The 15,190-nt window shown below is 31.7% G+C and overlaps 1 protein-coding gene across 9 annotated transcripts in view; it reads left to right on the top strand.

Annotated features, from left to right (window-relative positions):
- LOC145292010 (tyrosine-protein phosphatase non-receptor type 4-like) overlaps nucleotides 1-15,190 on the top strand; it is a 973,203-nt gene that overhangs the window by 387,350 nt on the left and 570,663 nt on the right. For all 9 annotated transcript variants that reach the window (XR_013869534.1, XM_080138005.1, XM_080138003.1 and 6 more), the window contains one exon: nucleotides 11,976-12,039. Coding sequence is in view for 8 of the 9 variants with exons in the window: in XM_080138005.1 (XP_079994131.1) it covers nucleotides 11,976-12,039 (64 nt within the window). In the remaining variant the exon portion in view is untranslated. The remainder of the gene's footprint in view (nucleotides 1-11,975; nucleotides 12,040-15,190) is intronic.

Genomic DNA, 15,190 nt, shown 5'->3' with positions numbered 1-15,190 from the left:
TTATGTTAGTAAGAGAGGGTGATAAGGATGGTTTAAATTATGAAAAATTATTGTCAAAATTATTAACATATCCGAGAATTATGAAAAATGATAATATGCGATTTAATGCATTAGTGTGTTTGCAATGATAAATCAGCCCAGACAATGTATCAAAGTTATTATTTTAGTACAGAGGGCAATGATGTCGGTTAAAATGATGACAAATGATTATCGATATTAATAACATATCTAAGAATTATGAAAAATGACGAAATGTGAGTTAATTGCTGTGTTTGAAATTAAATAAGCAGCCCAGATAATATATCAAAGTTATTATTTTAGTAGTGGGTTGTAAATAATGTGGGTTAAACATATAAAAAGTGATTGTCGAAATTAGTAACATATCCAAGAATTAAAAAATTGATGAAATGTGAGTTAATAGATAGTTGTTTTTTTTATGAAATAATCAGTCCAGACAATATATCAAAGTTATTATATTAGTAAGAGAGGATGATAAGGATGGTTTAAATTATGAAAAATGATTGTCGAAATTAGTAAAATATCTAAGAATTATGAAAAATGATAATGTGATTTAATCCATTAGTGTGTTTGCAATGAAATAATCAGCCCAGACAATATATCATAGTTATTTTTTTTAGTAAGAGAGATCGATAGGGATGATTTTAATTACAAAAAAATATCAAATGATGTCGGTTAAAATGATAAAAAATGATTGTCAAAATTAGTAACATATCCAAGAATTATGAAAAATGATTAAATGTGAGTTAATTGATTGGTGTGTTTGTAATGAAATAATCAGCCCAGACAATATATCAATGTTATTATTTTAGTAAGGGTGGAAGCTATAAAGTGTGTTTAACTTATAAAAAATGATTGTAGAAGTTAGTATCCAAAAATTATGAAAAAATGGTGAAATGTAAGTTTATTGATTGGTGTGTTTGTAATGAAATAATCTGCCTAGACAATATATCAAAGTTATTATTTTAGTAAGGTGTCCGATATGGTAAGTTTAAATGATAAAAAATTATCAAAATTAGTAACATATCCAAGCATTATGAAAAATGATGAAATGTGAGTTAATTATTTTTTTTTTTTTATGAAAAAGTGAGGAAATGATGAGATTCATTAATAGAGAGAAAATGAGATAGATATTCATTAATAGAGAGAAAATGATGATATTCATTAATAGAGAGAAAATGATGATATTCATTAATAGAGAGAAAATGATGATATTCATTAATAGAGAGGAAATGATGAGATTCATTAATAGAGAGGAAATGATGAGATTCATTAATAGAGAGGAAATGTTGAGATTCATTAAAAGAGAGAAAATGATGACATTCATTAATAGAGAGAAAATGATGATATTCATTAATAGAGAGAAAATGATGATATTCATTAATAGAGAGAAAATGATGATATTCATTAATAGAGAGAAAATGATGATATTAATTAATAGAGAGGAAATGATGAGATTCATTAATAGAGAGGAAATGATGAGATTCATTAATAGAGAGGAAATGTTGAGATTCATTAAAAGAGAGAAAATGATGACATTCATTAATAGAGAGAAAATGATGATATTCATTAATAGAGAGAAAATGATGATATTCATTAATAGAGAGAAAATGATGATATTCATTAATAGAGAGAAAATGATGATATTAATTAATAGAGAGGAAATGATGAGATTCATTAATAGAGAGGAAATGATGAGATTCATTAATAGAGAGGAAATGTTGAGATTCATTAATAGAGAGGAAATGATGAGATTCATTAATAGAGAGGAAATGATGAGATTCATTAATAGAGAGGAAATGTTGAGATTCATTAAAAGAGAGAAAATGATGACATTCATGATTAGAGAGAAAATGATGATATTCATTAATAGAGAGAAAATGATGATATTCATTAATAGAGAGAAAATGATGATATTCATTAATAGAGAGAAAATGATGATATTCATTAATAGAGAGAAAATGATGATATTCATTAATAGAGAGAAAATGATGATATTCATTAATAGAGAGGAAATGATGAGATTCATTAATAGAGAGGAAATGATGAGATTCATTAATAGAGAGGAAATGTTGAGATTCATTAAAAGAGAGAAAATGATGACATTCATTAATAGAGAGAAAATGATGATATTCATTAATAGAGAGAAAATGATGATATTCATTAATAGAGAGAAAATGATGATATTCATTAATAGAGAGAAAATGATGATATTCATTAATAGAGAGAAAATGATGATATTAATTAATAGAGAGAAAATGATGATATTAATTAATAGAGAGAAAATGATGATATTCATTAATAGAGAGAAAATGATGATATTCATTAATAGAGAGAAAATGATGATATTCATTAATAGAGAGGAAATGTTGAGATTCATTAAAAGAGAGAAAATGATGACATTCATTAATAGAGAGAAAATGATGATATTCATTAATAGAGAGAAAATGATGATATTCATTAATAGAGAGAAAATGATGATATTCATTAATAGAGAGAAAATGATGATATTCATTAATAGAGAAAATGATGATATTCATTAATAGAGAAAATGATGATATTCATTAATAGAGAGGAAATGATGGCATTGATTAATACAGAGAGGAAATGATGACATTGATTAATACAGAGAGGAAATGATGACATTTATTAATAGAGAGGAAATGATGACATTTATTAATAGAGAGGAAATGATGACATTGATTAATACAGAGAGGAAATGATGACATTGATTAATAGAGAGGAAATGATGACATTCATTAATAGAGAGAAAATGATGACATTGATTAATACAGAGAGGAAATGATGACATTGATTAATACAGAGAGGAAATGATGACATTTATTAATAGAGAGAAAATGATGAGATTTATTAATAGAGAGAAAATGATGACATTGATTAATAGAGAGAAAATGATCATATTCATTAATAGAGAGGAAATGATGAGATTCATTAATAGAGAGGGAATGATGAGATTCATTAATAGAGAGGGAATGATGAGATTCATTAATAGAGAGGAAATGATGAGATTCATTAATAGAGAGGAAATGATGAGATTCATTAATAAAGAGAGAAAATGATGAGATTCATTAATAGAGAGAAAATGATGACATTCATTAATAGAGAGAAAATGATGACATTCATTAATAGAGAGGAAATAATGACATTGATTAATACAGAGAGGAAATGATGACATTTATTAATAGAGAGGAAATGATGACATTTATTAATAGAGAGGAAATGATGAGATTCATTAATAGAGAGGAAATGATGAGATTCATTAATAGAGAGGAAATGATGAGATTCATTAATAGAGAGGAAATGATGAGATTCATTAATAGAAAGGAAATGATGAGATTCATTAATAGAGAGGAAATGATGATATTCATTAATAGAGAGGAAATGATGAGATTCATTAATAGAGAGAAAATGATGACATTCATTAATAGAGAGAAAATGATGACATTCATTAATAGAGAGAAAATGATGACATTCATTAATAGAGAGAAAATGATGACATTTATTAATAGAGAGAAAATGATGACATTTATTAATAGAGAGAAAATGATGACATTCATTAATAGAGAGAAAATGATGACATTCATTAATAGAGAGAAAATAATGACATTCATTAATACAGAGAGGAAATGATGAGATTCATTAATAAAGAGAGAAAACGATGACAATCATTAATAGATATAATAATTTCTTAAAATAGATAATGAGATTTCTTAATGTACACATGAAATAATGAGATTTCTTAATGTACACATGAAATAATGAGATTTTTTAATGTACACATGAAATAATGACATTTTTTAATGTACACATGAAATATTGGGATTTTTTTTTTTTTTTTTTTTTTACACAGTGATCACCACTTATCAAGGCTCGGAAGCCACTCAGGGATAAGGGTTATTGCAAGTACATTATGTTAGTGTGGAGATTTGATGAAGTGTTTACTTAAGGGGGCGGTTCATTAAGAATTTGTTAACATTGGACTTGAAGACATCCAAGTTGTAGTCCGGTGGGAAGCAGGCAGACGGAACAGAGATCCACAGGCGTGCAGTTCTAAGAAAGAAGCTCTGTTCATGGAATCCACGTTTTGGTTTAGGCACAGATATAGAGTGGGGGAAATCTTTCACAGTGGATTCAGATAGACGGGTGTTTTTCGTGAAAGATTGGCGAAGGGGGACCAGAGACCAGATTTCAGACGAGCACCTGCCATGGAAATAATGATAAAACAAAGATAGGCTCGCAACGTCTCTTCTGTGAGAGAGAGGTTGCAGGGTAGAGAAAAGGGTATCCCCCACTAAGCCACAAAGTCTATTTTGTACTCTGTCAAGGCAGAATAGGCTGTTTTTAGCAGCTCCTGCCCAGATATGGCAGCAGTATTCCATCCTTGGACGTACTTGGCTTTTATATAGATAGAGAATTACATCAGCAGTAAGATATCTTCTGGAGTGGTAGAAGGATCCCACCATCTTTCCAGCAACCTTGGCAACAGACTTGATGTACGTATTCCATTTCAGATCAGGAGTAAAGGTCAAACCCAGAAGCTTGTAAAAACACGAGGCCTCTCCCAGACGAGAGCCATCCATCACAAATGATGCCAGATGGGGATCAGAGCGTTGATGATGTAAGGATAGGAGTTTGGTTTTAGATGCATTAAAGGTAACCAGCCACGTCTTCACCCACTGAACCACGCGCTCGAGATCAGAGGAGAGAGAATCAGAGAGAACTTTGTCATTTACAGCCTTTGATGTGTTGCCGTAGATGGTCGTGTCATCAGCATAGATGTCAACAAATTATTTAAGTATGTGTTTAGGGAGGTCATTGATGTACCTATTTACTATGCCTCCCCACGAGACAGAGTTAGACACCAGGGTCGTTTTTTAACGTGGAGAAAAGGTACAAAAATAAAAATTGTCTCAGTCGTGTAGGATCTCTCCTCCACCGAAAGAGAACAAGAAATAGAAGTGCAGCATCTGAAGAACAGATACTACACTTTGATTGATGTAGATCAGGAAGAAAGTAGGGCCTAGGATTGACCCCTGAGGGACTCCAGCATTTATATTGCAGGCCTCCGATTTTTGTCCATCTACCACTACTCTTATGAGCCTATCAGAGAGAAATGATTTTATGATTGAGAAAACATTTCCAGTTATACCGTAGCTGGAAATCTTGTGAAGTAGACCCTTATGCCATATTTTGTCGAAGACCTTTGATATGTCAAGAGCAATTGCCCTAGAAAGGAAGCCTTTGTCAAGAGATTCACTAATCCTGTGGGATATAACCGTCAGCACATCTGCGGTAGATCTTGCAGAGCGGAAACCATATTGTGTGTCACTAAGAAGGTTATTCCTGCTGAGGTGGTTGACTATTTCTCTATTTAATATGGATTCCAGCAACTTACTCATAACACACAGGAGACTTATTGGTCTGTACTGAGAGGGAGATGACTTGTCACCTGAATTCTTAAATACAGGGCAAACTGATGAGGTCTTCCAGGGAGTCGGAAAGCACTTCTCCTTAAGGCAGCGCTTAAATAGTTTCGTAAGTATGGGAGCAAGTTCTGGTTGAAGCTTTTTTAACACTATAATTGGGATGCCATCAGGGCCAGTTGCTTTACTGGAATCTAGGTTCTTAATTAGCTTGGCGACCTCATGCACAGATATTTGTATGTTACCTAGCTTGTTCTGTGTTATAGGAGGAAATATGGGGAGTTGATGGTCTTTGTCGCATAGGGTATAAAGTTCTTTGCAAATAGTTTGGCCTTGTCTGACGCTGACGAGATGACCTCTGGTCCATTGATAATGGTTGGGATAGAACGCACACTTCTGTTCAGGATCCTATTTGTTATTTGCCAAAATTGGTGGGAACCAAGCCGCTGATCAGCTACCTTGGATTTAACAGACTGGGCATATAGCTCTCTTGCATTTTTTATTACTCTTTTACAGTGGTTGCTGGCAGTCCTGAAAGCAGCTTTAGTCTCAGTGCATCTATTACGTTGGTAGCTATGGAAAAAGTGATTTCTGTGCGCAATAGCAGCAGCACATTCTGGGGAGAACCAATAGCTGGCTGTTAGGTTTTTGTTGGAATTTTTTAGATGGTAATAATTGGTCTATGCCTACAATTAACCATTCGGTCAGATCTGATACTATAGAGGACACTTCCTTTTTAAACATGGAGTGCAGAGGTAAATCAGATATGAATGTACGGAAGATATCCCAGTCAGCCATAGAGTATCGGTATACAGTACAGTGGAGGGGTACGTCTGGAGGCTTCTTACATTTCATTTTTATTTTAACTGATACGACGGAGTGGTCGGAGGATCCTAGAGGAGAATGAATGGAACATGAACATAGCTCAGGGGAAGTTGAGAGAAAAAGGTCTAGTAGGCTTGCATATTGACCGGGTGTACCGGGCACACGGGTGGGTTCGCGAACAATCTGAGTGAGGTCATAAGCAATGGCAAAATCATGACAAAACCTCCCCTCATCATCTGTCTTATTTGAATGGGTCAGCCATTCCACATTATGGACGTTGAAGTCACCACAGATTTGGATGTTAGCCGAGGGATGTGAAGACAGTATGTGGTCTATTTTCTCAGATATGCTCTTAAAGATAGTAACTCCGCTGTTGTGGGGCCTATAGAGGGCAAATATAAATGCAGTGGTGTTAGCAAGTGCAACCCTGAAGCACATATAGGGTAAATTAGGATCTTCTCTAGAGATATCCCTGCCACACGGGAAGCCATCCTTAATGTAGGCACATATTCCATGCCCATGGCGATCTTGAGTGTCAGATTTAGCTGTTAAATTAGAGTATCCGTTTATTATGAACTCATCTAGAGAAGTGGTCGGCCCTATTCCAGTTTCACTTAGAAATAATATGTCCGGTTTCGTCTCCTGTAATTGGGTTTCAACGTCTGGAAGGTTGGAACGTAGACCCCTTATGTTGGAGAAGGAGACCTGGTAGTAGGGGTCTACGTTGGAAGATGGGGTTCTAGGTTTTATCGAGTTTTTATTCTGGAGATATTTCATGTTGAGGTTTTAGGATTTGTGGAATAGGTCGGCATACTTGGTTAGAGCAGTACAGAGAGGGAAAGTAAGAGAGAAAAAGACAGGAAAATTTTTTTTTTTTTTTTTTGTAGCACACGAAAAGGTAAAGCCGTAACAATTACCCACTAGTATGGCATCGAGAGGCCCCACCAGAGACTACTGCATGGTCCAGATCCACTCACCAAATGGCAATACAGCAGTCCCAGTACTTTGTGCCTTTTTTTTTTTTTTTTTTTTTTTTTTTTTTACAAAGACATCACCACATTATCAAGGCCCAGAGGCCACTCAAGGATAAGGGTTAAAGAGTGTACAGTAGAAATTGGTCAATATAGTAATCATTAGTAATGAAAATTTGGTAAATTTAATAACTTATATGGAACGGCTCATCAAGAACTTATTTACTTTAGACTTGAACAAAACCATATTGTAGTCAGCCGGAAAGCAGGAAAACGGAAGACAATTCCACAGGCGTGCAGTTCTAAGAAAGAAGCTTTGTTCATGGAATCTACGTTTAGGTTTAGGCACAGATAAAGAGTGGGGGAAATTATTGATAGTGTTTACAGCTAGACGAGTGTTTCTTGTGAAAGTTTGGCGAGGGGGGACCATAGATTGAAGCTCAGTTGAACACTTTCCATGAAAATAACGATACATCAGAGACAAACTCGCAACATCTCTTCTGTGAGATAGAGGTTGCAAGGAGGAGAAAAGGACATCTCCTACGAGGCTACGAAGTCTATTTTGAACTCTATCAAGGCAGGACAAGTTCTTTCTAGCAGCTCCTGCCCAGATGTGGCAACAGTATTCCATCCTTGGACGTACCTGGCTCTTATATAGATAGAGAATAGCATCAGCAGTGAGATATCTACTGGATCGATAGAAAGATCCCACCATTTTTCCAGCGACCTTGGCAACAGATTTGATATACGTGTTCCATTTAAGATCAGGAGTAATGGTCAAGCCCAGAAGCTTGTCAAAACTTGAGGCCTCCTGAAGACGAGAGCCATTCATTTCAATTGATGACAAATGTGGATTAGAATGTTGATGATGTAAAGAGAGAAGCTTGGTTTTAGATGCATTAAAAGTAACCAGCCACTCCTTTCCCCATTGTACTACGTGCTCAAGATCAGATAGGACAGCCTCCTTAGTGGTTAATCCAAGGTTCGGGTCCCTGATTATCAGGCGGATAACGTCAGCCCAGACAAAACGTTTACCTCCAGCACCCTTACTAGTGACATGGCCACAAGGACAGACAGAGACAGAAAAATTTCCGACATCTCAGACTACTAGTCACAAAATACTACCGACCTTTAAGCATCTTTTTCTTCACCCTTTGTCAGAAAAATCACTCATTGAATGAGGACTGAATGACAAAATAGGAGAAGCGAGAGTTACTGAAGCTGCCGATAACACATCCACTGTATTATCTACTCTCCATTTAAAAAAAAAAAAAAAAAAAAAACTGGGGGGGGGGGGATGGGTACAAGTGACTTATTTATATCTAAGTAGTAAGTCGGTGCTAAGTTAACAATTCAGGACACTTTTGATGATAATCTCCCCTCCCATATTAATGGGTGGAAGTTTGTCGTTATCTATCGAGTTTGAATCATTAGAGTTTCACCTTATAATTAATTAAAATCCATAATTAACTATTATCAATTTGTAAAATCGGCTTAATATTAATTTACATTCGAGTTTAGATAATTATTCAAGATTTTACTTTAGGAGGTTCGTTTTCATGAGTAACTGTTTCTTTGCACTGTATTATACCCGAAATATGAGCATTTCTTAATGTACACCTGAAATATGAGCATTTCTTTATGTACACTTGAAATATTGGCATTTCTTTATGTACACCTGAAATATTGGCATTTCTTTATGTACACCTGAAATATGAGCATTTCTTAATGTACACCTGAAATATGAGCATTTCTTTATGTACACTTGAAATATTGGCATTTCTTTATGTACACCTGAAATATTGGCATTTCTTTATGTACACCTGAAATATTGGCATTTCTTAATGTACACCTGAAATATGAGCATTTCTTTATGTACACCTGAAATATGAGCATTTCTTAATTTACACCTGAAATATGAGCATTTCTTAATGTACACCTGAAATATGAGCATTTCTTTATGTACACCTGAAATATTGGCATTTCTTTATGTACACCTGAAATATGAGCATTTCTTAATTTACACCTGAAATATGAGCATTTCTTAATGTACACCTGAAATATGAGCATTTCTTTATGTACACCTGAAATATTGGCATTTCTTTATGTACACCTGAAATATGAGCATTTCTTTATGTACACCTGAAATATTGGCATTTCTTAATGTACACCTGAAATATGAGCATTTCTTAATGTACACCTGAAATATGAGCATTTCTTAATGTACACCTGAAATATGAGCATTTCTTAATTTACACCTGAAATATGAGCATTTCTTAATTTACACCTGAAATATGAGCATTTCTTAATTTACACCTGAAATATGAGCATTTCTTAATTTACACCTGAAATATGAGCATTTCTTAATGTACACCTGAAATATGAGCATTTCTTTATGTACACCTGAAATATGAGCATTTCTTTATGTACACCTGAAATATTGGCATTTCTTTATGTACACTTGAAATATTGGCATTTCTTAATGTACACTTGAAATATGAGCATTTATTTATGTACACGTGAAATATTGGCATTTTTTAATTTACACCTAAAATATGAGCATTTCTTAATGTACACCTGAAATATTGGCATTTCTTAATTTTCACCTGAAATATTGGTAATTCTTAATGTACACCTAAAATATTGGCATTTTTTAATGTCTACCAAAAATATTGGCATTACTTAATGTCTACCAAAAATATTGGCATTACTTAATGTCTACCAAAAATATTGGCATTACTTAATTTAAATTTTTCATATTGTATTACTTAATGTACACTTAAAATATGGGCATTTTTAAATATACACTCAAAATAAAATTAATATACACATCCATGGCATCCATTAATATACACATATAATATTGGCATTCATGAATATACACATATAATAATGGCATTCATTAATATACACATAGAATAATGTCATTCATTAATATACACATATAATATTGTCATTCATTAGTATACACATAGAATAATGTCATTCATGAATATACACATATAATATTGTCATTCATGAATATACACATATAATATTGGCATTCATGAATATACACATATAATATTGCCATTCATGAATATACACATATAATATTGCCATTCATGAATATACACATATAATATTGCCATTCATGAATATACACATATAATATTGGCATTCATGAATATACACATATAATATTGCCATTCATGAATATACACATATAATATTGCCATTCATGAATATACACATATAATATTGCCATTCATGAATATACACATATAATATTGCCATTCATGAATATACACATATAATATTGCCATTCATGAATATACACATATAATATTGCCATTCATGAATATACACATATAATATTGGCATTCATTAATATACACATATAATAATGGCATTCATTAATATACACATATAATATTGGCATTCATTAATATACACATATAATAATGGCATTCATGAATATACACATATAATAATGGTATTCATGAATATACACATATAATAATGGTATTCATGAATATACACATATAATATTGCCATCCATGAATATACACATATAATATTGGCACTCATGAAAGACACATATAATATTGGCATTCATGAATATACACATATAATATTGCCATTCATTAATATACACATATAATATTGGCATTCATTAATATACACATATAATATTGCCATTCATTAATATACACATATAATAATGGCATTCATTAGTATACACATATAATAATGTCATTCATTCGTATACACATAAAATTAAAGTATTACACACGGAAAATACACAGAAAATAATTGCATTTGTTTATAAACAAAGAACATAATGGCTTTTCTTTATGTACACATAAAATAATTGAATTCTCTTATGTACACATAATAAAATAATGGTATTCCTTACTGTACACAGTAAATTGTATTCTTTTTGTACACATAAACGAATAATCTTCCATAATTTGAACAAACGATAGACTTCATCAATACAGATAGCAAAAAATAATAATATTCATGCAGCAGAGAAAATTTTCTTTCAGAAAATTCATTGCAATATTTTTATTATTTCTGAAATATTTAACATTACTTAACAATTATTTCCTATATGATTATTTTAAAGATTATATTATAAATTTGATCAATTAATATATCAGTTAGTTTTTTAATTTTATAATAATTATATGTTTATATCCGAAACATTGCCATGTTTGAAGTTTATTTGTTTATTGAAATTACTTTTTAATCTACTAAAATTTCATTATTATTTCTATAAAAAATAAGCTATATTATATAATCTATATAAAAGTTTACTTGAGAAAATGTTGTTCCTAAAATTATATTATTATTTTAATCTAACAAGTTTTCAAGATTTTTATTCATGAGTTTGGATTATTTGGACTAGTATTTCTCTTTCTGGTCCATACAAGTCTAGATAATCAAAATAATAATTCTCTCAAAAGTTAATAAAACAGATTTTTAATTTGTAATTTTGTTTAACCATGCAATTTCTGAATTCAGACGTATTTTTCTTTGTTATTTTGTTGCCTTAATTTAGTTTTAGATTTTATTGTAAACATTTTTTTTAATTCTAAATTTCACTTCAAATAATGTTGTTTTGGTTTCTTTTCTTATTGCATTGCTAGAAACATTTTTTTTATTATTTATACACTTTGTCATTTTGATGAAACATTGTTAAAATCAATTATACTTTTTGTATCTTTTGCAGGGCTAAAATAGTAAAAATATCTTTCAAGAGAAAACAGTTTTTCATCCAGTTACGACGGGAGGTGGTAAGTGAGGCTGATATTTATGAAGAAGAAAAAAGGCCTTAATATCTATTCTGTTGCTTCTGCTGTAGTTCTTGTGCAAAAATATATTGTGCAGCAGCAATGTATGTGCTAGAATGCACAGTTTGTCATGCCAGTTTGTGTTGCACCTGTACAGTGGCTGTATGCAATTGTTTTATTTGATATTGTTCCTCTCGTATGCAACAATATTCTTTTAGTTTTAGACACTGATCTTATAAATTTTCGTACTGTCTGTGCGTGTGTGTGTGATGCGGTTTATCTCAGCCTAAAGGCAACCCACCCCAGCAAGTAAGATACTGAAATGGAGCTTATGACCCAGCAGATGTTTTAGTGATATTTATATCCATGTTTGGTGTATGGAAATGCAAAAAAAAAAAAAAAAATGCAAAAAAATAACGATTTACTAAACAACGTTTTATTTGCTGGATATTTTTTCAGTACAAGGACTCAAGTTTTCCTAGCTAGGCAAACTTGGGTTCTTGTATTTTAAATGTTTTCTGAATATTAAGATTAGCTATACTTTCTAACTATTCTTATTTCACATGGTAATTATATAATTTTCGGTACTCCTGCAGTATTTTACCCACCGATTTCACGATCTTAGCCGAGCGTTGATCGACATCCGTCGGAAAACGCCGGAACATGGCGAGCGGTACGATACTTTATCAGCCAATCAGGGCGCTTCAAACGAACACGCAGCAGATGAATAATTTTCATTGAAATTACACACATAGCGTTTCATTTCAGTTATTTTATTGTTCAAAGTAAAAATACACAGCCTTTCATTTCAGCTATTTAATTTAGCGATAAAAAAAAAAAAAAAAAACGGGAGCTGTTGGAAACATATTTATGCGAATTTATGTGGAGACAAAAATTTGGACACAACCCTTTTGTCTCCATAATAAATCAAATCGCGGAAGGCTACCCGGTTTGGGAACGAGCTTCTTTCCACATCCTCTGAAAACCCTTTGCTCCCTACTTTGCCTCTACAGTCAGTAGAAAATCTTCCAGTCGGAACTAAAGATAAACAGTGATTGTTGTCCCCCCCCCCTACAAACATTACTGAAAAAAAAAAACATTGTTGTTACTGTTTAATAACGTTTTGTTAAAAACAAACAAAAAAAAACATTGAAGTGTTTATTACTGTTGCTTACCCCGCCCCCCCCCCCCAAAAAAAAAGCTATCGGAAAACAAAATGAACCAAAAAAAAAAAAAAATATTCAACAAAATAAATTTATTTTACTTAAAAAAAAAACTTACGGTAAGTGTTTGTGATTTATTTTATCCAAATTTTTTGTATTAATTTTATCCATTTTGTTGTGTGTGTGTGTAATATCTTTTCCTTGTAATGTTGTTGCTATTCACATACTTTTAGCGTTCTTGCACCGTAGCTCCGAATTCTCGGCTTTCGTCGGCGTTAACGCCGAAAGCGTTCGTCAACGCTCGGCTAAGATCGTGAAATTGGTGGGTAAAATACTGCAGGAGTACCTAATTTTCTCTTCATAGATAACACTAATTATAATGTTGTCATTTTCAGATATAAACTTTTTTACTTTTTATCATAACTGTGTTAGTAATCTTTTCTCATTCAATTTATATTTTCTGATGGTGTTGCATTGTCATATAAAATTTTCCATTGTAAAAACTAAAATGTTTTTTATATCTTCAAAATTATTTAATGCATTTTTGGTTTTATGTTTTATATAAACATGTTTATGTATTTCTGCTTACCAATTTCATTGTTTTCTTTTTTTGTACATTATTTCATGCATTAAATGAATTCTGAAAGTTTGCACTTAATTTAAAACAACCTGCTTATTTCATGATATTTGAGTATAAGGTAGGCTATTATTTAGATTTAGAGAATTCTATAAATAGATAATTTATTAGAAGTAGATTATAAAATTGAGAAATGGTCAAATAAAATTAGGAGCACATTTTTCTATCTAGTGATTCATTTTAGTTGGGCATGGCAATGGTTTGGATTTTCAAGAATATGTGACTTATATATATGTAAAGTTTTATCCTTTTGCAAGATTTCAATTGCTAGAAAGATAAACTTTCATAGTATTTTCTTTAGTTGCTTTTCCACTCTCTTCATCCACAAGTGTCTGATGTGTACATCAATACACATTACAATGAGTGAAACATAATTCATATCGTCTCATGAAAGATGAAGGGTTTTGCTGTGGTTTCACCTGCTTGGCACTTGTTATTTCATCTGTAGAAAGTAAAATAGATTGTGCACAAAGAGCAACAATTGTCTTATAATTTCTTGATGGATGAGGTAAAAATGGCATTATAGTAAGTACTGACGATGACAATGTTAACACAGTCATGCATACTGTTTTTAATCAATCGCAGTGGCATCCAGTAAATATTGCAGAGATTATATTAGTTATAACTAACTACCTTGAATTTTATTATGTTTCTTTTATTCATCATACAAGTTGATGATCTGTGCTGTGTGGCAATAGGAATTTCTAATACAGAAAATGTTTTGACTTGAATTGGTTTGCAATCAAAGTTGGGAAACTACTATCTCCTGTTGCTATGCACATTTCATCTATCTCCTGTTGCTATACACCTTGCTTACAGCAACTGATTTGCTGACTGACAAACTTCATAGATTGAATTTTTTTTTTTTTTTTTTTTTCATATTTTCTACAAAAAACAATCTCATAAAACATCTAAAACACTGATTTTGATTTTTATTTGATTCCAACGTGTTAATAAAATTGAATATATTTTAGTGGCTTTGTCATTCTTTTTTTTTTTTTTTTTTTTTTTTTTTTTTTTTCAAGTTACAAATATAAAATTTAAATATAAGATCAAATTCCTGGCCTTTGCCATTAATTTATATTACCAATCTATTTCACTTAACCTATTGAATAAGCTATTGTTTAAAAAAAATCTTATCAAATTGATAAGTTTTGGACCAGGAAAAACACACCTAACAATTTTAATATTTTAATGGGATCAACAGATGCTGAGGAGGTAACTTGGAAGTTTATTCTTACTTAATGAGATTCACAAGCTCAAAGGAAGTTTATGATATATAGAGGATATACTATTTGCAATAAGAGTTACTAATATTATGTACAAGGAAACTAAAACCATTACATTAACTTTT

The sequence above is a fragment of the Euprymna scolopes genome, chromosome 13 (assembly GCF_053919585.1).
Source record: "Euprymna scolopes isolate OS-2025 chromosome 13, ASM5391958v1, whole genome shotgun sequence".
NCBI classification, from domain to species: Eukaryota; Metazoa; Mollusca; class Cephalopoda; order Sepiida; family Sepiolidae; genus Euprymna; species Euprymna scolopes.
Note: the sequence above shows the minus strand (reverse complement) of the source record. Positions and strands in the feature narration are given on the sequence as shown.